General features: G+C 41.0%; 1 protein-coding gene across 1 annotated transcript; it reads left to right on the forward strand.

Annotated features, from left to right (window-relative positions):
* Positions 1–33: 33 nt before the first annotated feature.
* mcm3ap (minichromosome maintenance complex component 3 associated protein) lies at positions 34–24,886 on the forward strand. The gene is made up of 28 exons (XM_059342703.1): positions 34–1,946; positions 2,399–2,646; positions 2,766–2,847; positions 3,736–3,871; positions 4,679–4,872; positions 4,959–5,098; positions 5,245–5,442; positions 7,655–7,923; positions 8,066–8,228; positions 8,421–8,578; positions 9,717–9,940; positions 10,718–10,956; positions 11,765–11,865; positions 12,380–12,511; positions 14,243–14,356; positions 14,496–14,648; positions 14,847–15,044; positions 16,060–16,128; positions 16,205–16,339; positions 17,064–17,217; positions 18,899–19,163; positions 19,669–19,766; positions 19,891–20,281; positions 21,143–21,430; positions 21,516–21,645; positions 23,030–23,215; positions 23,328–23,478; positions 24,282–24,886. Exons 1-28 carry the CDS (start codon positions 476–478, stop codon positions 24,441–24,443), a joined length of 6,249 nt encoding a protein of 2,082 aa, XP_059198686.1. The 5' UTR covers positions 34–475; the 3' UTR covers positions 24,444–24,886.
* Positions 24,887–25,159: the final 273 nt, after the last annotated feature.

Here is a 25,159-nt window from a genome sequence, read left to right on the forward strand (position 1 = left end):
AGCGGTCGCAATGTTGGCAGCAGCCGACAGCAATTTAGCGTTGAGCGGGGACCTAAAAAACTGTCGGACCGGAACCGGATATTGGAAAATGCGTTCGAACTAAACTAAAAACAACAACGCAAACTCTGTGGAAGTCGAGGTGAGCGGTTTCTCGAATCAAACGTGAATATTTTGCAAATTTTTTTTTTCGCAAGTATGTCATCGGGCACTTTTGTTGTGTCAGCATATCAACTTTAAGGGCTATGGAACTGAGCTAGCTTCAACAGTGTTTGTGTTGTTAGCATATGCTAATCGGCAGAGCCATGCTTTTTATTCGTTCCTGCCTTCACAGTTTACTGTTGACTTTTACGTGATTGTGGTTTTACACTGAAGTACTGGAGAGACGGGAACAGTGTCACAGTTATTACCGATTGAATGCCCTCGGTGAGAAGTTTTTTCTTTCAACAAATAACTGACATCCGCAAATATTTGCGCCATGAATCCATCCAATCCGTTTGGAAGTCCACAAGGTGGAGCTTTCCAAGCCCCAAGTAACACTGTGAAGACTGGATTGTTCCCATCATTTGGACAGCAAAGTGCTACCAATCAGCCCCAAAATATGGGGTTTTTCCAGCCACCAGCATTTGGACAGACCACACCTCAAGGAAACACCATCTTCGGACAGACCCCTGCCTTTGGACAGCCGTCTACACAGCCTTCGACAATAAACCCAGCTCCAGCATTTGGACAGCAGTCATTAGGAATCGGCGGCTCAGGCTTTGGTAGTAGTACCGCACCAGCTTTTGGACAGACTAGTGGACAGAATCAGAGTTCAGTCTTTGGTCAAACACCTTCATTTGGACAGCAGTCTGCATTTGGGCAGGCTCCAGGATTTGGCCAGCAGGGATTTACCAAACAGCCACCAGGGTTTGGTCAACAGTCTTCTGGGTTTGGAAACACGCAGATGGCTACTGGCTCTACCTCTGCCATAGGGCAACCTCAGCCACTGGGTTATAGTCCATCTGTGTTTGGACAGCCGTCTTCTACCAGCGTCACCACCAGTGTATTTGGCACAGGTCCGAGTGTGACCCAGAGCGGAGGAGTCTTCGGATCAACAAAGTTCAAGCCAGCCAATGAGGCAGTGTTTAAACCCATCTTCAGCGCCAGCCCAGAGCCCGCAACTACTTCAATGTCCAGCTCACCTTTTGGCAGCAGTGGGTTCCAGACCAGCTCCAGCACCACCACCACTGGCTTCTCTCTGTCAACCGGGGCTAAGTCTGGACAGCTGGGCTTCAGCTTCTCACAGCCAGCTGCAGCTCCCTCCATCTCTGCTCAGACCAATCCACCAACAACTGGCAGCAGCATCGCTCCTGCCAACACACTGCAGTTCACCTTTTCCCAGCCGGCCGCCCCCTCCAGCTCCAGCACAAAGCCATCTACCACTGAGCCCACCACTCCATCGTCTTTCAGCTTTTCAGCCAAAACCCTCCAGCCCCAGGTAGCACCTCTTTTTGGAGGAACCAGTTTTGGTCAGCCCTCACCTTTTGGTGACACCAAAGCTAAAGCAGAGACTAGTACAGAGGAGAAAGGGAGCACCCGTGACTCCTTGGGAGAAACAAATGTATTTGCACGACTTGGCAAAGGCACCAAGCGCAAAGAAGATCCAGCAGCCCCCAGCACGGGCCCAGAGAAGCTTGCAGCGGGAGAGGAGGATCTTCCAGCAGAAACAGATTCACCAAGACATCCTTCAAAGAGGCCACTGATGAGGTCCCGCGGCCCTCTAGGAGGCTTATTTGGCAGGGCAATGAGTGATCTGCGTCGAGATGGCCCGAACACAGCGAAGAGAGAGGGTGCAAAGGAAGAGCGCCAGGGGGAAGAGGTCCAAGCTCAGGGTGATGACCTACCCGCTGAACCACCCACAGCACAGGCACTGAGCAGGGAAGTGCAGGAAAAAGCTGAAGAGTCAGGTGAGACATTCAAATCATACATACTGTGTATTGTCTGCATTTTGTATCAGCGAAGATTATACATTTATGAAACCTGTCTGCACTATGAATGGTTTGGGCAATATGGGCGAAATCTTCATATCGAGACATAGGTCAGGTTTTAAAACCCCAATTCTAAAAAAATTGGGATGCTGTTTGCTGTTTCAAACTTAGATAAAATCAAGTGCAATCATTTGCTAAATGTATAATCATTTGAAAACTGTACAAACATAATATGCTTAATGTTCAAACTGATGAACTGTGTTGTTCATTGTAAATATAAACTCATTCTGAATTCAATGCCTGCAAAAAAAGTTGGGGCAGGAACTTGTTTATCACCGTGTTACATCACCCACTTATTGTTAAAGCTTTAAAAAAAAATGATTTCCCATTTTCATCCTGTTGTCTTCCTGTTACCCATCAACCCCCTCCAGGCCCAGCACAACCCCCTGACTCAAACCTCGGCCTCTCGACCCCTGTTAGACGCGGCGTACGCACGGAGAGCACAGACAGTCTGGGCGGCGCGTCGCCCACCGACTGCACCGCCATCCAGTGCAGGAACGTTCCTCCCGCCCTCAACAGGAAGGACGTCATGGAGAAGCACTTTGGTCGTTTCGGCAAAGTCCGCAGGGTCATCTGTCGGCCCACCAAGGGCCTGGTCATTGTACACTTTGATGATCATGTGAGTTAACTCTTTACTACTTATTCCCATTAAAGCAAGGCCAAAGGTGATGATGAGTTGTGTTTTTCAAGGAAATCAAAAAATGATTTTGTTTTCTGTCACTGTTCACACTATTTCAGGCATCAGCAGCAAAGGCAAAGAAGAAAGGCAAACAACTGCATAGACACGAACTCCTTCTCTTGTGGCAGAGAAAGAAGCAGAGTGAGTTCAATTCTTATAAAAAAAAGGGATGGGTATTTGGAAAAAAGTCGATTTTCTATAACGTTAACAATAAATTAATAGATTAATTGCTATGTTTTTAGAAATACTCCACTATGTGTTTATACATACTCCAGTATGTATTAATACATGCATACATTGGCAAAAAAAAAAAAAAAAATATATATATATATATATATATATATATATATATACATATATATATATATATATATATATATATACATATATATATATATATATATATATATACACAGAACTATGCAAATGCCTGTTTTGACACTTTTATTTTGAAAGGGTGATGAAAAGAGACTCCCTGTCGATTGTAAAACTAACTTAGTGAGATCAAACTGTAAAGATAACGTCAAGGAGTCCAATGTTTTATGTTTTAGCCCCCGAAGAGACATGAGGTTAGTTTTCACAGTAATCTTGAATATTTAAACGTGTTTTGTGTTTAAATAAGTTTTGATGAAATTAAAGTCAGTAATTCATGCTAGCAAGGTTTGATATAGTAAGCTGGTTTGCTCCAATTAATACTCTTGTATTTCTGTGTGTTTTATAATTGTTATTGCAACTTTCAGTTTGTAAACTGTAGCTTTATCCAACTTAATTCTCAGCTCATTGGCTTATTGACGTACAGCCACAGAACTGAACGCTCAGCGTGTTTCAGTTCAGTGATACTGATACGCAGCCAGAGATAAAACTAAACAATACACAGATCGATTAAAAATTCCACGTGATCCACCAAATTCTTAACGACCGTTAATCGACAATATCAATATTATTGCCATCCCTAAACTGTACGCTACATGGATGTAAAGAGCAGTTTATTTAGTATTTCCTTTTAATTCCTTGCTTTGTGTGCATTAGGTCCAGGGGAAAAGGGGAGCAGACCTGCATCAGGAAGGGAAGAAGGAATGCATGAAAGTCAGGAGGAAGCAGAGACCAAAGCTGCTTCCTCCCCACTCAGAAGAGCTGCAGTCCGAATTCCTGCAGGCGGCAGCAGGTAACACTTACACCATATCAAAGAGTCATCATTACTTTATTTTAGGTTCAACTGTAGTTGTGATGCCTTCATCTAATAGGTCCATTAAGCCCTCTGACCCCAAACTGTTTAAGGACGTTTTTGTCTTCTGTCAGATTTTACTCACTGTGGCCTTGTATTTCACTGCAGTATAGAAGTCCTGCACTTTTATGGAAATAACACAATTATGGTTAGAAGTAGGACACATTCAAAATGATTTATGATTAAATCATACAAAAAGAGAAAAAACATGTTGAATCTCTCATAATTAATTTGATAAAACTTGGAATAAAATTAAATCTATATATACAAAAATTTTCAAAGTTCCCACAAGCGTTACCAATATTAGGAAAAATCTTTAATTATTTAACTTTTTACATTTTTACAGCCTCTCATGTCCTCTGCTCTGTGAAAACAGCCTGCAGTTATGTCCGATTTTCTCAGTTGTACAAAGGATGTTGTAATGTTTATTTACAGGGCTGGGTTGGGCAAACAGTTTATTTGACAGGATTTTAAATGAGATATGTAGAATAAAGTGATTTTGATGAAATATTTTTATCTTAAGCTTCAAGTTGGTTACTTTTCCTGATGGAAACATTTTTCACACATGATTCATTCACTGACTGAAAGTTGAAAATGCATTTTTTCATACTTTCTGTCTATAATAATGGTATAAGTAATTTTTGCGATTTTATTTTACCAATACCAAATTTTAATTTGTTTATTTATAAGATAATATGCTTTTTTCATCCCACATGTATTTCTTCCATTTGTCCTTTCTCATGTCAGTTCTCCGGCGAAGAAGTCCTCATTAATCAAGTCTCTGCAGTTTGACTCTGAACCCCAGAAGGAGAGCAGCACAGAGTCCCAGAGCTCGGAGCGCCCGGTCCCCTCCTCCCTCCTCCCCCTCATCGGCCAGCTGGCTGAGACCTCCGAGGACAAGTACCGCCTCCTGGAGCAGAGAGACAAGATCCTGCGTCAAGGTTCAGCCACCTCTAACACCAATCTGCTGCAGCATTTAACACCAGAGGCATATTTACCGTGTGTTTTATACTTTACGTCCTCACAGGTCGGCCCAAGAGGACGGACCTGGACCTGTCAAAGGTGTTTGTGGGAACGTGTCCTGACATGTGTCCAGAGAAGGAGAGGTACATGAGGGAAACACGGAATCAGCTGAACATATTCGAGGTCTACCCAGATACAGAGATGGTAATGCTCATTCAGACTGAAGAATATAATTATTATTATTTAAATGTAAAGCCTTATGGCTGATGACAAGTAATGTTTCTGCAAGTGTGAGATTGAAAACGGGAAGGACACTGTGGACCTAAAATGAAACATTCAACTCTGACCAGGTGGATCACGCGGCAGCCATTAAAGAGTACAGTCGCTCGTCAGCCGACCAGGAGGAGCCCCTGCCCCACGACTTGCGCCCCCTGCCGGTGCTCAGCATGACCATGGACTATCTGGTGACTCAGATCATGGACCAGGGCCACGACAACTACCGGGACTGGTACGACTTTGTCTGGAACAGGACCCGCGGCATCCGCAAGGTAAGGGCCCCATGTCCACACGCTTTAACTTGTGTTATACCCTTATGTAAAACACTCTTAACGCCTTTTCATACTGCACTTTAACCCATTGAAGCCTGGAAAGCGGATATGTCGTTTTGTAGTATTTGTATCAGCTCTCAAATACTTTTTGAATTTCATTTCTATCTGCTACAGAGGCTGAAAAATCTATTATTTAGTAGAAGCGTTGACACTTCTGTTGAATTTCCAGAAAAACTTCAGGTTTTAGGGGCTTATTTTAAAATCGCCCAGAGGTTTTACAGGCGTTTCAGGCCTCAATGGGTTAAAGCAGAGCTATTTATGCCTCTGTGACATCTCACCTGTACTATGAAAGCCCTAGAAGCAGGATGGCTCTGTAACGCCTTCAGGTCTAGCGGAGGTGTAAAATTGGTTGGACTATTAGAAGCGGGATCACTATGTATCGCCCATGGCAGCAAGGCATAAATATTTGACGTATCATCAGAAACACGCCTCCCACTGAGTCCGACAGTAATCAAATCCTGTTTCTCTTGAGTCTGTAGAAAATCTACAGCCAGAAACAGCACGGTGGCGGTTCCTCTTCTGTTATTGTTTGTATGCACTGCCATCCCTAACCGTACACAAAGTGTCCACCGATTATTGTAAACAAACAGAGGTCACTTACTGAACACATGCTGCTGCAGCACATACAGTTGAAACCAGAAGTTTACATACACGAAATAAAAAGACACATATGCTTTTTTTCTCACTGTGTGTTTCAGGTGTGCCTTAAAATACATCCACAGGTGTGTCTCTAATTAACTCTAAAGTTGTCAATAAACCTATCAGAAGCTTCCAAAGACATGACAGCATCATCTGGGCTTTCCCAAATTGTTTCAAGGCATAATAATGTTAGTGTATGTAAACTTCTGACTACTTTGAAGAAAGTAATAAAAAATTGTCTAAAAAAATCCTTCTCTCATTATTCTGGAATTTAGCAAATAGAAATAATTTTGGTAATCCTAACGGACCTAAAACAGGAAAAGTGATTGTCTGATTTCATGTCAGACAGTGAGAAAAAAAGCATATGTGTCTTTTTATATAGTGTATGTAAACTTCTGGTTTCAACTGTACATGCTGTACTGCTACAGTGCTAACTGTGCAGCCTGTTAGCACTGTGCTACTGTGCAGCACTGCTGCTGCTGCTCTGTTTCACATCACTATCGTCTCCTCCCACTATGCTCACACCTCATTTGGCGAAGACTGCACTATGAAAGGGCGCTAATATCACTCCTTCGTGGGATCACTATGAACGCCCTGTGGTGAAAAGCCGGCACATATCTGTACGTCAATATAGCGGGACATTTGAAAGGGCCTTAAGGTTGAATGTTTGAACTGATCCTGACTCAAGTTAAGCTTGTCTGAGTGGTGCACATATAACTCTGGTGTTTGATCCACTCCTCCTTCTACACATCTTTCTGAACTGAATACAACTGAAACTCACTTTTTCAACACATTCTCTGTTTCCAGTTTTGATTTTGCAGAAGGAATGACTTAAGAAGTTCTGACTCATTCTGGAGACTGATTTTAAACTCCAGTTCCTCTATTGTATTTATGTTTATAATATTTATATATATATAGTAATTTATAATATACATGTATAGGTATTCACAATGTAATATAAATTGTTTATAGTATATGTATATATATAATTATTTATAATATTTGTATGTGACTATATTGATTATTCATATATGTATGTATATACTGACCCGTTAAGGGGTAGGACTAGATACGTTTTTTACTTCTTCCTACCCCCTTTCGAGCTTGCAGAAAGTGTCTGTTTTTTTCAATTTTTTTGCTTTTTTTGTTTTGTTTTTTATTTATTCGTCTATTAATATATTTTTTTTTTTTATTACTTTATTGCAGGTTATGAAATTACAAATATTAACAGCTTCATCACATATTCAATTCATCCTGCCACATTTATGAATTTTTTACAAGAGGCAATGCCAAAAGAATAAATAAATAAGTAAATAAGATATTCATTTTTAATTGTTTGCTTATTCAATGAATTCTTTCATTAAGGAAAAGAAAGAGAAGAAAAAGAAAAAAACAAAAACAGCAAAAAAACAAAAACAAAAAAAAACTATTAATATTTAAACTTGTTTTTTTTATTGCCTGCATGTTCGAAATAAAGACAATCAATCAATCTATCTATCTATGTCACCCACAGGACATCATCCAGCAGCACCTGTGCTGCCCACACACGGCGGCTCTGATCGGGAAGTGCACGCGCTTCCACGTGCACTGCGCTCACCACCTCTGCGAGGAGTCCATGTCCACTTTTGATGCCAAGATTAACAACGAGAACATGACAAAGTGCCTCCAGAGTCTCAAAGAGATGTACCAGGACCTGGCCATGCGCCAAGTCTACTGCCCCCTAGAGGCGGAGTTCCGCCAGTACAACGTGCTGGTTAAACTCAACGACGGCGACATCCTACGGTCAGTCCATAAACACACACACGATTAAATATGATGGTGAGATGTCACTGAATGAGCACCTGTTTTTGCTTCTGTCAGGTCCTGAAATTAGCGCATCGTCATGATTGTTTGCATTCACTGGATTTTTTTTTTGTCCACACAGTGAAGTGCAGCAGTTCCGTGACGAGGTGCGCAATTCCCCCGAGGTGAAGTTTGCCGTGCAGGTGTTCACTGCAGTCAACAGCAACAACTTTGTGCGCTTCTTCAAGCTGGTGAAAGGAGCCTCGTACCTCGCCAGCTGCCTCCTGCACAGATACTTCAATCAGGTTAGAAACTCTCCCCTCATTAATAGAAAGTAAACCCTGGACTTGATTAAAATGATGAGCAATAGATGAGTACTTTTCATAAAGTGCATAATTTCAGCCAAAAGTTGCATGATGGAGAAGTTCAGGACAGAAGTGCGTGTGTTTCAGTATTTCTGTTCTTTCCAATGTTCGTGTGTGTGTGTGTGCATACAGGTCAGAGCTAAGGCCTTGAAGACCTTGAACATGGCCCACACTGTCGGTCCACGATCCACTGCGTTTCCACTTGAGGACATAGAGCGAATGTTAATGTTCCGCAACACTGAAGAGGCAACTGACTTCATCCAGCAGTACGGCCTCAATGTCAATGATGGGTGAGTCTCTACTGGTGGTCTCATACAAGTGTGAGTTAGCTATATTTGTTATTACAGGCTAAAAACACCTGATTGCAGCCCCAGCTTTATATCATTATCCCAAAAAATGATAACACTCAGAGCTTAGCAGCAGGTTTGAAAAGCATGGTTTTTTTTGTAAAGGAAAAAAAAAAAGAACACCTCCACTAGGAAAAAATTACCAAATCAGAACTTGCCAGAAATTCAGCCACATTTCCATCTTCTGAGGATTTTTTATTTTTTATTTTTAAATTTGTGATTTTTTTATTGAAGATCAGCATTTCATGAGCATCAATATAAGATATAAAGTTATTCCACAGCTGATATCCACTTTTTTTTTAAAAAACTGGTAAAGGAAGGCGAAAGAGAAGAGAAAGGAAAAATTAAAAATAATAGTAAAATTACAATAGATAAATAGATACAGGATGCCCAGTGTGCTCACTAACAGATTTTATAAAAATAAATAAAAAAAACCCTAAATCCAAAAAGGTGGAACTTTTTTGAACTTAAATTAAACAGAATGCAATAATTTGCTAATCCTTTTGTGACATATTTAACTGAGAATTTTACAAAAACAATATAAAACATAACGTCCTGAGCAGCGTTAACAAGTCACTGATATTGATCTTATTGCTATAAACTCTATCTGCCTTATATTAAAGCTTGTATAAAAGATATATTCATTGTAAGGGAAAAATGAATTGCACACAAACAGTCTTCAATATAACGTTTTGTAACTTGGTTACAGACCAAGGTTGTTCTTATGTACTGAATTGTTTTTTTTACATAAATATTGAAAGCCTGTCCTTGTTCTAGTTCTTATCTGTCTTGCAAGTTGTTACTTCAAGGCTGCAGCTAGGTCCACAGGTGTTCTTCGTCAAACAAGGATTTTCTCTTCTCTGTTTGCTTACGCACTCACTTTGTATGTTCAAATGACTTGTGCTGAATGCAGAACCTCAGTGATTCTGCAGACTGTATCTGACTCTGTACAATTTGCTCTCATCTTGCAAGATTCAATAAATTGACAAAGACAAATTCTTCCTCTCCAGTATCCAGTATTGATTACTGTTTCTCAAGTGATTTTCCACAACAAAATATATTTAATGATTATCGTTCACAGTGTGGTAGAGCTGAGTCGGGTAGCCTATCAGGAGCCAGAGCTGCCTCTGTCCCAGAAGAAGTCTGAGGTCATCCTCGCCAAGAAGACGGTGTTGATTGGAGAGGTGGTGAACGGAGGGCCCCTCCCCGGCCCCCCCCAGCACACCCCCGTCTGCAGCTTCGACTCCAACAACAAGTACCGTGGAGAAGGTCCGCTGGCTCAGCCCGCTCCGGGCTTCTTTAAAGGTATTCACTCCTCCTCACTGGTCCTCGCCCTGCAGAGTAGTTTGATTTTTACATGTGCAGGACTTGCTTTTAGATAGCAGTAAGCACAATTTATCATTTAAACTAACCTAACAGTGTTGTTTGTATGCAGAGCTGGGAATGTTTAAGCCTCTGAACACCAACCAGCCATTTCAGGGTTGTTGGTTTTTTTTGCTCTTTTTACATTTTACTCACTGCGGCCTGCAATATATAAAATCTATATAAAATCTGTACGTCCTGCAGATCTATGGATCAGCTCAATCATGGCTAGAAGTTTGAACAACTCAAACATGCTTTTTGTGCAGAATAACACATTTATAATGACATAAATTATAAACAAAGAAAAAACTGAAGTTTAATTTCTCTGATAAATGTTTCTTTTTTTAATTTGGATAAAATGGAATTTATTTATATATATATATATATATAAATTCCATTTCACTTTGACCACAATTGTCATGAATATTGGAAAAAAATTGGATCTCCACATGCTATACATATCGAACTATTTGCATGTTTACAACCTCATCTTACAACCTCTCCTGTCCTCTCCTCTCAGATCTGTGTAACAGTATTTGTCACGTGACCCTTCATCGCAGCAGAATCAGTCAATTTCATAAGGATTAGAACACTTAAATTCTATATCGACAGTGCCTGCATCATTTTTGAGCAGAAAATGAATTTATATGTGATCTTATCGCATCTATAGGAATGTGGAGTCTCATTAATAACAGCTGAAATGTCTCTTTATTGTATCAGCCAAGGTGGAGGTTAAGGCACCACCCAGCACGGAGGTGCTGCCTCAGGTGGTTCCAGACATGCCCACTGCGTTTGGGTTGCCTGCAGCTGTTCCAGATGAGACGGGAGAGACCAGTGAACCGTTCCAGAGCTCGGCCGTCCCAGCAGACACCCAGCAGCTGTTCCAGTCCATCCCTCAACCTCAGCCTGTCAAACCACCATCACCTCCACCCAAACCGCAGCCGATGTACAGCAATGAGGTGGGCAACATCTCTCTGCTCATTATCTCAGACCACGTAATAATATTTATCTTTTGTTGCCAAAGCAACAGAGTTACAGCACCTTTTGCTTTGATTCTTGTAGACGGGGGTGGAATATTTCCTTTCAATGCTACTTTATACTTCTTCTACTCTGCATTTGGGAGGGATGTACGGCACATTTAAGTCCAGGGCATTTTTTCTTACAGCTGTAATGAGCTTCAGCATTAATGTGCTGCATATGCATGAATGCATCTATAATAATCACACAACAGCTGAACAAAATATAATTTAACACTAAAAAGCTGCCTTTGAAAAAGCTTTGCTCACTTAAATGCAACAAAACTGTTTGTTTTTCATGGAAAACGCCACAGACATTTTCTGGGTGACCACAACCTTTTGAGTACGAGTGTATGTAGAAAGTGCAGCTTCAGTGCTGTCCCAGTCATTCCCCGGCTGCAATGATGGTGCAGAGAGAGTAGAGTGGAATACCTGAAATTACTGACCAATAAGAGCAGACTGAGCTGTTTCAGAAGCGGTTCTTAAAGAGACAGGTGCTAAAACCGAGTGTTTAGGACAGAGTTAATACAAGTATATTCAGACAGACAGTATGAGAAAAAGAACGTGGGTTTGTTTTGTTTTTAACCTGAAAATGAGCATGGTGTGTCCGCTTTAAATTTAATCAAAAAATAAACCAAAGCTTAAAGAGCCAAGTCTGTATTAATAGAAGCTCATAAGGAACATTGGACTGGGTCTTCTTTAGTTTTTAGCGTGTGCATGACAGGAACTGTGCTGTTGGTTCCTCCTGCAGGACATTATGGCTGAACTGGACTCTGTGATTGAAGAGGTGGTTGAAGCAGCGGTGAGGGAGGTAGCTGATGTCGGTGCCAACTACGCTGCAACTGCTCTTTTGTAAGTTAAAGTGATTCATCCATCCAGCTCTTCTTGTGTGTGATACATTCAAGTTTTGTGATTACTTTAATTTATATGAGTACATACAGTACAGGCCAAAAGTTTGGACACACACCTTCTCATTCAATGCGTTTTCTTTATTTTCATGACTATTTACATTGTAGATTCTCACTGAAGGCATCAAAACTATGAATGAACACATGTGGAATTATGTACTTAACAAAAAAGTGTGAAATAACTGAAAACATGTCTTGTCTTTTAGATTCCTCAAAGTAACCACCCTTTGCTTACTAGAATATAAGACATGTTTTCAGTTATTTCACACTTTTTTGTTAAGTACATAATCCCACATGTGTTCATTCATAGTTTTGATGAATCTACAATGTAAATAGTCATGATAATAAAGGAAACGCATTGAATGAGAAGGTGTGTCCAAACTTTTGGCCTGTACTGTATGAGGTGTTATTTAAGAAGATGGCTGACTTTCTGTCCTATTACGTGCCTGGTTCTGCAGGGAGAGTGCTGTGCAGGTGGAGTCTCTTGTCAGTGAGGTGTTGGGACAGATGCTGCAGGAGGTTTCCTCCTCTGAGATCAAGCTGGAACAGGAGCGTGTCACTGAAGAGAAACGCAAGCTTGAAGAAGCCAGGTTGGTCTACTAACAGTTAAGGGCTGCCTGACAGTCGTGAAATCATCAGCATTATATCATGTTGTTTAATGGCTGCAGCGTAAGCAACATTTGCATGCACTTCTACCTTTAAGACCAAATGCGATATCTGCATGTTTTGGATGATCGTCTAAAACCAAGGCAATGCTCTACAGTTAAAGCCAAGGGTTTAAGTTTTCACATTGCTTTTATTTCATGTCAAGATAAGTGATGAGGCCACTGGAGACAAAAAGTTTATTTCATATTCTTTTTTGGCCGCTTTTTTAATTATTATCTCCTTCCACATTTTACATGTAGAAACTTCATTCAAATATCAAAATATTAGGCCAGTACGGGATATTTTTCTCATTCATACCTTTTTTTCAAGATATTCCACATTTTCAAGAATTTTTGGTTTCTATTCAAATGAATGGGGAATGTAACAAAAATGTAACTATTTTAGAAAAACGTACAACAGTATCTCTGTTTCGGATGAATGCATTGCTCATAAGTTGTTTTTGGGACCTCTGTCTCTAAATACTACTGATGTGTTTTACCACCAGTTCCTCCCAACCATGACTCAGCACTTTTAGACAAATTTACTAGATTTCCATAACTTCTTTTCCGTTTCTGGCTGGTGTATTGCACTAAAGTTTTTTTTGGGACCTCTGTCTCTACATACTATTTCATGCCTCTATCTGCTGCAGAGGCTGAGAAATAAGTTATTTAGGAAACGTTGACAGCTTGTTCTAAAACTATGCTTTTTAGGTTTAAGAGGGTTTTTTTCTAGGCAGACTTAAGATCTTAATGGGTTAACACAGATAATGACATAATAAAGTCTAAATAAATAAATAAAAAACAAAAGTGTGCATCTGTAACTGGGGATTTCCACCGGACGCGTTACAGCAGCAGCACGTCTCCACAGCGTTTTTGCTGCGTCTGTCAATTCACACCGGGCACGTTACAGCAGCAGCACGTCAGTTTAGCGAGCCGGCCGTATACACACGAGATCACGCGATAATCCTGACCATACGGGAGACCGCAAGATCCCGTGATAAACTTTAAACTCTATTTATACAGTCTATGGATAAACTGTGTGTATAAAGTAAACAACAATAACAAAAACCAACTTACTTTGCTTCTCTGAGGTGAAAGATCTGTTGATCTGACCATCTATCCTTATAAAAACAATATGTTATGTCATAAATGATTGTATGATGTTCCACTTCAACAATCAGTCTCTTGTCTTCCGTGTCGCCGATCCTCTGAGACCCTTTGATTGATTGATTGATTGATTGATTGATTGATTGCTGATCTGGTGCCCCGGTCATAACATAATGATGATGTGAAGTAGTTTTAAGCTGCATGAACTGCGTATTTTGTTTTATTTTGAAAGGAAGTGTTTTACGCTGATTCTGAGTCGGACTTCCTGTCTGGTGCGATCTGCTCTGTTGAGATTCACGCGAGTTGGCAGCGTCTCGCGGAGAAATAGAAGTCCTACCTAATGCTCGCGTAGAGACGCTGCTGAGACGCTGCAGTAACGTTACGCTACGCGCCCGGTGGAAATGCTCTCATTGATTAGAGTGTTACCTATTTGCAACGTCATACGCGACGCTGACGTTACGCTAAATCAGGCTTAACTTATGTCATCATTTTACTCAGTCATCATAACTACAGTATATTTACCACAGCTAACCTGCCCATTTTTATCTCTTTTCCTTGTGTCTGTGGCAGGAGGAGGCAGGAGCACGAGGCCTTCCTGGTTCAATTCAGCTTCTCTCTCTGCAAAGAGCTTATTTACGAAGTTATAGATGAGACCGTCAAGGAGACAGCCACCTCTGAGATCAAGTGAGGCAAATTCTCATGTGGTCTGTTGTAAAGTTGCAAAATGACAATATGATGCTTGAGTTAAGATGAATATCCTGAATTTTAATGTCTTCGAGTTGCACAATTACTTTTAAATTGACACTTTTTCTTCCTTTTTCAGGGAGGCAGTGAATGAGAAGGCAAACCGTGTAGCTAAATGCACAGAGCAGGTCTGTAGCAGTTTAATTGAAGAGACTCTGAATGCAGACATCGCTCTGTTGGTTGAAGGCATCCTTGATGTTGAGCTGCAACGCATCCACAAGTACATCAAAAGGTAAGAAACAGAGAAATATTCAGGCAGCCATGTAATACTAAACACCTCCATTATTACCAAGAACGCCCTTGCCCAGCTGATATACATTATTCCATGACGGGCCAACATCAGTCTCACCCCAGTTTACCATTCTAACTGTTGCTTAATTACTCTTTTATTGTCTGTTTTCTTCTTTTCTCCACTCGTCCGTACAACCAGGTGGCGTGACGTGGTAGCAGTGCGTCGGCAGCTGAAGAGACAGATGAGAGGTTTCCCTGCAGCTCCCTGCTGTGTGGACCCTCGATTTAAACTGAAGGCTCTGGTTCCCAGCGCCCCTGCACAGCCCTCCATGGCAGATCTGGCCCGTGGTCTGGTCAATCTGGGAAACGCCGGCACCCTGGCCCTCTCCAGCACCAGGTACGGTCCTCTCCAACCATGTCTTAAGAAGTCATTTTTCAAGAAAATGAACTCATAGTTTTGGGAATGTTTTTTTATATTATGTATCATTCTCATAATTTTGACATACTGAATCATTATATTGAGATTTAAGCTCATTTTTGTGACGTGCTAAGTTATTTTGAGATACTTAGTCGTTATTTTGAAATGCTCATTATTTTTGTCACGCGAAAAAAAATATTTTCAACATACTATCAGTGGTGGAAGAAGTATTCAGATCTCTTACTTCAGTAAAAGTACTAATACCACACTGTGAAATTACTCCACTACAACTAAAGGTCCTGCATTCAAAACTTACTAAAGTAAAAGTACAAAAGTATCAGCATCAAAGTGTACTTAAAGTATCAAATGTAAAAATACTCGTTATGTAGAATGAACCTACGCAGATTGTTTTATATATTCAAATATAGTATTAGATTATTAATATTGATGCATTTATTAATGATGTCAAGGCAGGGCTCATTTAACTACTTAATACACTGTTATGTGGTTTAAAGTATCAACCTGGGTATTCATCTTAAATTCATGAATTTTTTCATGTTAAATCTCAACCTGAAAAGTAACTAAAACTGACAGCTAAATGTAGTGGAGTTAAAAGTACAATATTTGCCTAAAAATGTAGTGAAGTATAAGTGCAAATTTACATAAAATGGAAATACTCAAGTAAAGTACAAATACCTCCAAATTGTACTTAAGTACAGTACTTGAGTAAATTAACTTAGTTACATTCCACCGCTGCATTCTATGTCATTATTTTAACATTTGAATTTACTTTGACACACTAAATTGCAACACTTGCATATTTTCATTAATTTGGCATAAAATAGTCAGTATTTTTACATACCAAGTCATTATTTAGATTTTTCTATATGATTGAAACACTTGTTGTTTTTTTGTATACTTTCTTTGTCAACTTTGAAATAAAAACCACTTTGCTACACCATTAAATTCAAAACATGTTCTGTGTTTCTTTAAGGTTGCTGAAAGTGAGACAAGAAGTGATCCACCAGATGAGAGTCCACTACTACTATCAGCAGCTGCTTGAGTAAGTCATAAGTATGTTTAGTCAGTGGTCCATGTCACGCAGCAGCGTTTTGACCTTGTTTTGGTGTTTCTCTCAGTGAGACAGTGTGGGCGCCACTCGACCTTCCAGCACTGGCGACTGAAAATATCCCCAACCCGCCTGAACGGATCTTCTGGAAAGCTGTTCTCCTCCTACCCAGTGACCATGAGAGTGTAGCCAGCCTGGCAGACAGGTAAACAGCTACACATTATGACAAAAAGCCATGCACAGTAGCAGTTGTGACAGGTAGAATTTTGATTACCTCCAAGATTAGTGATGGGAATGCTGGAGGCAAAAAGTTTATTTCATATTAATTAATCAGGAATATAACAAAAAATTGAACTATTTTAGTCAAATGTCTACACTTACATCAGTATCTCTGTTATTGCTCATAAGCTGTTTTTGGGACCTCATACTACTGTTGGGTTTCACCACCAGTTCCTCCCAACCATGACTCAGCACTTTTAGACAAATTTACCAGATTTTCGTAATTTATTTTCCATTTCTGACTGGTGTATTGCTCTAAAGCTGTTTTTGGGACCTCTGTCCCCACATACTACTATTGAATACTACTAACATTTCCTACTACTTGAACATTATCTTACCTATTTAAGCCACCATTGTAGTGTAGCACGAGCTCTTCAATGAACTTAAAAATATCCCAAATGTTTTTATACATTATTGGTATTTTTCAACTTTTGATTACATTCATATTAATTCCACACAATCTCACTTTCCTGACACAATCCAGCCAGCATGACACCGTAGTGTCCGCTATTCAACATTGAGCATTGCCACCACAATTTCTTCAGAAAGTGCATTCTCTAGTTTAAATTGGTTCTCACTGATAACGTTCTCTCACGAGTGTTCATTGAACAATTTCATTAAGTTCGTGTCCTCTCCTGTCTGCTTTTTAGGATCTTGTCAGACTGGCTGGAGGTGAAGCTTGGTGGCAGCACGGAGTCAGAGGTGAGGGAGAAGCAGCAAGATGGCACACTGCAAACCCTCTGTGTCATCAACACACTTCAGGATAAAGGACAAGACACTCACAAAGTCCATATCAGCATCAAGGTAAGAACACAGCAGGTTATACAGATGGCTGAGAGAAAAGCGATAAACGAGTGTTGGTTTTTGAAACCCTAAGTGCTTTTAGTTGCTGCCATGTGGTGCCAAGTTGAACAGGTTTACAAGCTATTAAATGTATATTAAGACATTTTAACCAGTGTGAAGGAAATTTGGTGTCTCCTGCATGGTGGGACATGAAGTAGGCGGCGACCTACTTGGTATTCAAGACACAAAGCCTTCTGGAAACTCACTCTTTGAACTCAACTCTTCTAACACCATGACTGAGGGGAACGTGTTGACCAGTGGGGTCTGTCCTGATGTGATGTATAGGGCAGGAAGAAAAGGCCGCATTGAGTCTTGCTGAAGAGCCAATGCTGAAAAGTGCAACAGTCATAATTCGAGCGGTGTACGTAGGGATGGGTACCTTTCACATTTGAATCGATACGGTACCGATACCCGGTACCTGGGAATCGGTACCGGTACTCAACGGTACCAATTTTCGGTACTTTTGCGTAACATATTTATTTCTCAAAATATGAACTTTAAAAAATATATCAAAACAATATAAAATCCAGGATGAACAGTTCTTTATTGTTGAGCGAACGTGCATTTTGTAACATGAAGGTCGCAGTGTTATCAAAGAATGCAGAGGAGCGCTCTCAGGTGGCAAGTGCACGGGGGAGAAAAAAAAAAAAGGTTGCAAGTGCACGTGTGATTTGTTGTGATGACGTCGTAGCCGTGCGGCGCAGCACCGGTCAATGAGGCATGATGACAGTATTGTGGGTATGGCATGATGGAATAAACAAAGTTGAGTCGGGCTGCTCTGTGCACATATCGAGGATGACGCAGGAGTGGAGGGATTTAATTTTTGCGAGGCAGTTTGGAGTAAAGTGGCAGGTAATATTCCTGAGTTGAAGAGCGGAGTATTAGCGGAGGACCAGAGATGCAGCAGCTAGCTGCTAGCTGCTAATGACTAGTCTACGGATGAATGGAGAGAGCAAACGGAGTAAGGAAGGTCTAATCTGGAGGCAGACGAAGGCCAAGCCCGGGTAGAGACATTGGAGAGATAGTAGCTGGCGGCTAGAAGACCTAGAGCCGGCTGTTGGTCTCTGTTCCGTGGTGGAAGAGGGCAGCAGCTAGCGGCGTCGGTGAGCAGACAGGACCAGACGAGGAGGTAAATAAATTTTAAAAAATAGTGCGATAGTCAGCACGCTTGTTAATCAAAGACGTCAAATGAAAACAGGTTGAAATCAATGATCAGTTTAAAGTTAACGCCGTTTAGGTACCGAAACATGGTACCGTTTGATTTTACATGAATCGGTACTCGGTAGTACCGACGGAATTCGGTCGGTACCTATAAAAGTACCGAATTCGGTACCCATCCCTAGGTGTACGGGGCTTTGTTGTATTGTAAAATAGCCATTCAGAATTGTGCGGTGTATGGAATACGAATCTGCTAATAAAACTTGCTGAACAGAGTATTGAGTGCTTTGTGTTTGGCCAACTCACCCATTAACTTAGCGCAGTTTTTAAAATTGCCACGACACCAGCACTGGTATTGAGACATTAGTTTGTACTGTGTCTATATACTTTTTGGCTCTATAGTTAGTTAAAAATGTTATATGATTTGCCTTGGCACTGTGCAAAAACGGGTTGTCTGACCAGTCCTCTCTGTGTTGTCTCCCAGGCGTCCCGAGGCCCTCTAACTGAAGACGGCTTGTCCAAAACGGAGGAGTGCTGTGAGCTCCAGGGAACGGCTGCGCTGATCATGCTGCTCCCCGCCATGCCCCTCCTGGAGCCTGAGCAGGATGAGCAGGACGTTCCCCTGCTGTCAGCTCTTCTTCAGCTCAAACAGTTACAGCAAGCCAGCGCCTGGCACTGCCCACTGCCTCTAGTCATCTTGGTGCCAGGGCCTGATTGTGGCACTAGTGACACACACAAACTGGAAGAAGGTAATTTATAAAAGTAATAATGACACAATTTGGTATACTCTAAAATCAAAGCAATGATCACTAGTATAAACTCAACCTTTGGATATTTAAAGGGATAGTTCTGGATTTTGGATATTAAGTTGTATGAAAAAGTTGCCAGTAGTGTAGAGGATGATAGATAGTTAGTTGGTTGGTTGGTTGGTTGGTTGGTTGGTTGGTTGGTTGGTTGGTTGGGACAACTTGGCAGGGTCACGAAAAGACAAGGTTTTATTCCATAAAACGACGTGTACACCTAAAGATTACCCATTCCACCACAAAACAATGGTCCTGTACATATCAGAAACCAACTTCACTTGGCTTTTATCTTTGGTTTCACTTCACTTTGTTTGCTGCTGTATGCAGGCCTGTACGCAAGTATTTCCAACAACTTAATGTCCAAAATCCTAAACTATTCTTTAAACTAGTTAAGGGAAGATAGCTGATTTAATTTGGACAAATTGTGTAAACGTTGAACTATTCCCCTCAGCCCTGATGCTGCACACAATGGTCCAGGAAGGCCTGATATCAGAGTACACATTCCTCTTCATACCAGAGACCACAAGTGACCTGCAGGGATCCAAACAGGTACTACACATACTCATGTACAGAAACATTGGCCTCAAACAGTTATTCAAATGAATAATCTGTTAGATAGCTAGACGGTTGACTTCTATGACTTCTCTCCCATCCGTCCTGTCTGTGTCTCTAGCTGAGCCAGGCTACACGCTGGCTGCTGGCCCGTGCTCCTCCACCCTTCCCCCTCTCCTGTCAGACCCTGGTGCAGCTGGTAGAGGCCAGTCTGAGTCGAGAGTTCAGTCCCAGAGTTCACGGCCACCGCCAGGACCGAGCCGCCGCAGGTCTCCCTCCACAGGACCCCGCGCCCGTCGTCCAGCTGTACAACGCCGTGCTGGCTCACATCGCTGACAGAGTGTCGTCCCAGGATCTCAGCAGACTGTCATGGCCGCCTGGCGAGTTCTGCCTGCCTGATACGCGTGACTTTGTCCCTCATCAGGGCTGGAACTCTGCTCAGCACCTGGCCTGGCTTCGTGAAGCCATCCTCAGCCTGCAGCTGCCTCAGTGGGAGCAGCTCCCGACCACAGGTCAGTGACTGAGAGCACCAAGGCTGTTTATTTTATGAGCGGTTCCATCACTGTATAAATCCTCTTGAGTAGGAGTGGGAATAATTAATCGATGATCGATTAATGGTCGTTATGAATTTAGTTGATCATGCAGAATTTTTAATCAATCTGTGCATTTTTTTAGTAAATTTTTTATCTCTGACTGTGTATCAGTATCACTGAACTGAAACACACCAATCATTCAGTTTTGCAGCCATACGTCAATAAGCCAATGAGCTGAGAATTAAGTTGGATAAAGTTACAGTTTGCGTGAAAGTTACAAGTGAAAGTTACAATAACAATTATAAAACACACAGAAATACAAGAGATTAATTTGAGCAAAACTAGCTCACTGAATCAAACCTTGCTAGTATGAATTACTGAGTTTAATTTTATCCAAAACTTATTTAAACACAAAACACATTAAATATGAATATTACTGTGAAAACTAACCTCATGCCTCTTCAGGCGCTAAAACATAAAACATTGAACTCCTTGACATTATCATTACAGTTTTATCTCACTCACATATTTTTATGATCGTCAGGAAGTCTCTTTTTGTACTTTCAAAATAAAAGCGTCTGTTGTCAAAACAGGCTTTTGCATAGTGCTGTATGTATATCTTTTATTTTGCCCATGTATACATGTATTTATACATATTGGAGTATGTATAAAAACATTGATTAATCGATTGTTAACATTATCGATGCTCGAGCTGGCAGGTTTCTTCCAAACGTTTCTTCCTACTCTTGAGTAAAAACAGGAAGATATAAACAAGAGACAAGTGTATTCTCCTTTCTTCTTTCTCCTCACTTCTTTTATCATCCCTCCCTCCCTCTCCAGACTCGTGGTCTGAGCTCTGCTCCTCCATCTTTCGCTACGCTGCTCAGATCCCAGTCTCACGCCGCAGTCAGCCTCTCCTCATGTCACGGCTGGAGAACCTACTAGAGAGGGTCAGGCTCACAGGACACCATGCCCGAACCCCAGGATCCAAGGTAACCAGGAACAGGCTGGACGTCGGAGACCAGGATGTGTCTCCAGACGGTCGTATTCCCTGGGACGACATGCTGGTGATATGCATTGACCACAAGCTGAAAGACTGGCAGATCCCTGGACCACCTGTCTGTGAAGGTGAGGACTTTGATTTAGAATTAGAACCATGTACATGATGTATGGCTTGATTAAGAGGAAGTAATTGATTCTTTGGTTGTTTTAGACGCTGTGACGGACGATGGGGAGATCCTGGTTTACCTTCACACAGAGTCACTGAAGGGTTTCCAGCCACCGGAGGTATGGACCCAGGCTGTCAGACAAACCCACAGTGAGAAGCAGCAGGAGAGGGAAGGGTAAGAAAATCTTAAAGATTACATTACATTACATTTAATTTAGCTTACGCTTTTGTCCAAAGCGACTTACAATAAGTGCATTCAGCCTGATGGTACTAGACATAGACCATAGGAATCAAGTAAGTACATAACTTTAAGAGCTAACTGTCATCGCCACAGGAGTGCTATATGTTAAAGAAGAAAAGAAGAAGAGAAAAAAGAAGCGCTTTTTAAAAAAAAAATGTTTTTAAATAAATATATATGTTAGGTGACCATGACTTAACTGAGGTATTGGAAAGATGTTCACCTTACTGCTGCAACACGTGCTGCTGCAAGTAACTGACATCTGTAATTTCACCAAACAGATAATACAGCTAAAAGGAAACAAAATGACTTATTTTTTACTTTAACGTCGCTACCGTTATGCTTCTCACAGTTTCCGACAAGCTAACCAACTGAGGCAAGCTAGTGAATCTGTAGCCTAATAAATTGTTTATTAACATGATTTACTGAAAATCACAACTAGAGGCGGTTAGGTGGACTAGTAAGAGTAATCGAAGGAAGAAAATCGTGAAAAATGTCCATCCAAGGTGATGTTTTTAAATGTGTTGTTTCTGTCCATACAAAACCCAAAGATATTCAGCTCAGGGTATCCGCGGGGTCTTAAAAAGTCTTTAAACATCCCAAATCCAACAATATGAATTTCAGGCATTAAAGTCTTCATTCAGAAAATTCAGATCTTAAAATCTCATTAAATGTCTTTTGTACTTTTTTGCCAGTGTGGATCTGGAATGGGTGTTAAACTGTATTCATTATGGTCGTAAAAAAGTCTTGAAGTATTAAATTTGACTTGTTGAAACCTGCAGAATCCCTGCAGCTAAACATGATATAAAACAGAGAAAAAACTGAAAATCTCCTTATTTAAGAGGCCTTTTTGCCATTTTTGCATGAAAAATGAACAAGAAACTGATTAGCAGCCAATCTGCTGTTAAACTTAAAGTAAAATGTATTATGATTTTTAGAGGGCAATATCTTCTCAAAATTATTGGAAGACAAATTCTTATAATATACATACTATTGATTTAAAAAGTTGTATCCATCTCGTATCATTAGAGTTCGAACAAAGTCTTGAAAGTTTATAAAGGACTTCATTTTAACCATTATGTTTTCAAGGTATCAAAATACATTGATGGCTGTGGGTATAAAGGATTTTTGTAAACTATATCTTGCAAATGCAGCTGTCGTAACAATTAGGCTTTGAGCGTGTGGAAAATTACTGTTTCGTGAACCTTAAAAGTGCTTGAATTTTACTCAGCTAGAAGCTGTATGAATCCTGTATAAACTAAGTTTGACCTCCTTTCCCTGTCACTCATTTTTCTCCATCCATCCATCCATCCATCCACAGGGCAGGTGCAGCTGCTTCTGCTACTTCCAGCAGTCTGTCCATCAGACAGAGGTTGTTCCACAGTCTGGTGGAGCCTCTTGAGGCCCCGACAGCCCCGCTGGACATCACACACACTCCCACAGCACAGGAACTACTGGCCCACACAGTCCTCAGGGGCTTAGAGGAGGAGAAGGCTGAGAGCAAAAGGTAAAACTGCAGAAACAATCCCACAAAGAGGGTTCTTGAGGCACATTAAAATTAGCCAAAAATGATCTGCTGCATGTGTGTGTCAAGTCTTAACATGCACTTCTGTCTACAGGAGCATGGAGCAGCTGCAGCGTTGGCTGGATGGTGACCCCTTGGACCACCTGTCCACACCCCTTTTCCTTCCATCCTCCACTCTGTTGTCGATGCCCACAACCATAATGCATGCACCCACAGCCAAGACGAGAGACTGCGCTCTCACACAGGTATGATACGTCTCAGTATTTGATCCTGGGGCAAGTTACGTCCTTATTCAGCTCAAAAAGCTGTTCTGTGTGATAGAATTTGTATTCATTTCTTAGATCAGGGGTCAAACTCTGGCCCGCGGGCCAAATTTGGCCCGCAGTGTAATTTTATTTGGCCCGCGAGGCAATACCAAATTATTATCTTATTATTGTACTATAAAAGCTGACCCGCCGGTATTATACGGCGCATTTACCGCTAATACTACAAATCCCACAATGCCCTGCTGTTGTTTTGGCGCGTCAATCAGGACAGGACCCAGAAACGCTCCTCTGTGACAGTCGTCATAGCAACCTCAAGCTAGAGCTGTCTCCCAGCTACCCCTTCCCAAAAATGGCGAAAAGAAAGGCAGAATTTATTAACCTGTTGAAAAAGTTTATTTTGATATTTAAATCAGAAGGATGCAAATAGAAAAGAGGCATACGATTTTTATTGAATTTTATTTAATAAATTAATGACATTGATGTGCTTTTTATTTGAAATTTGATTTTGCATGTCTGCACTATTTAGTTATATATTGTATGTTTATAAGCGTTGCTGGTTCCATATTTAATGTTAAAGCAAAACATGTTTGTCATATATTAAAAGGTTTATTTGTTCAATGTTGGCCCGCGGTTTTATTCAAGTTTTAAATTTTGGCCCATTGTGTATTTGAGTTTGACACCCCTGTCTTAGATAATAGTGGCTTACATGTGGCTAGTTCATCAACAATATCTTCTAAGTGCAGCAATAAACATGCAGTGTAATTTTTTTTTTTACTTCCCAGGAGCCTGATGATCTTTTGGACAGAGCAGACCGGCCTAAATCCAAGCCTCTATCTATGGCTTTGCGGATAAAGGAACTTGAGCAACAGATTTTGGCGAGCCACGAGGAAGAACTGGCTTGCAGACTGAAGCTGAGTGGTCTGCTGAGCATTGTTGATGACTGACTATCAAAGGAAATAAATAACAATGCAGATATGGAAATGCTGGACAAAAACACTTCCACCTGCAGTGAGAGACTACTTTGGGAATTTCTCATATTTTAGTCTGTTGAAGTCATTGATTTCAACAGTGTGTTTTTATTTTATTGTTTGTATTTAGGTCTAAGAGGTTTCATTTTGTACTGTATATTTTGCATGTGTAACTTGAAAGTGTGTATGCCTGTGTGTGTGTGTGTGAAAGTGTATTTGTGTGCTTCTTGTGAGGACAAGTCTGTCAAATGATCCTTTTCCTGTCTGTCTTTAATATGCTTATAATTACTTTGTGTTTGTAAACCCAGCTACAACCCATACAATGGCTTCATTTTGAGCCATTTATTTTTTATTGTTGGGTTATTAAATCATCTAGCTCACAGCTAAATACTTAATAAAAGCGTTATTTTTCAATTAAATCTCCAGCTTGTGTACTTATTTGGGTTGTCATAACCAATGCATGAGCACATGTGTAGTATTTGTCATGGGAGCGATCTGATTGGACGACCGACCGCACGCCCCGCCCACTTCTCCGCCAATCCCGTCTGTGATTGGACAGCCGAGTCTCTGCTCATGTCTCTCCATGGAGGGAGCTCCTCGGACGGCACCGCAGGGGCCGCTGGGAAATGTAGTGCGCAGTGTCCCGAACAGTAACCTGTACTGTCTTCAAAGAACTACAACTCCCAGGAGAA

The sequence above is a fragment of the Centropristis striata genome, chromosome 10 (genome assembly GCF_030273125.1).
Source record: "Centropristis striata isolate RG_2023a ecotype Rhode Island chromosome 10, C.striata_1.0, whole genome shotgun sequence".
Lineage (NCBI taxonomy): Eukaryota > Metazoa > Chordata > Actinopteri > Perciformes > Serranidae > Centropristis > Centropristis striata.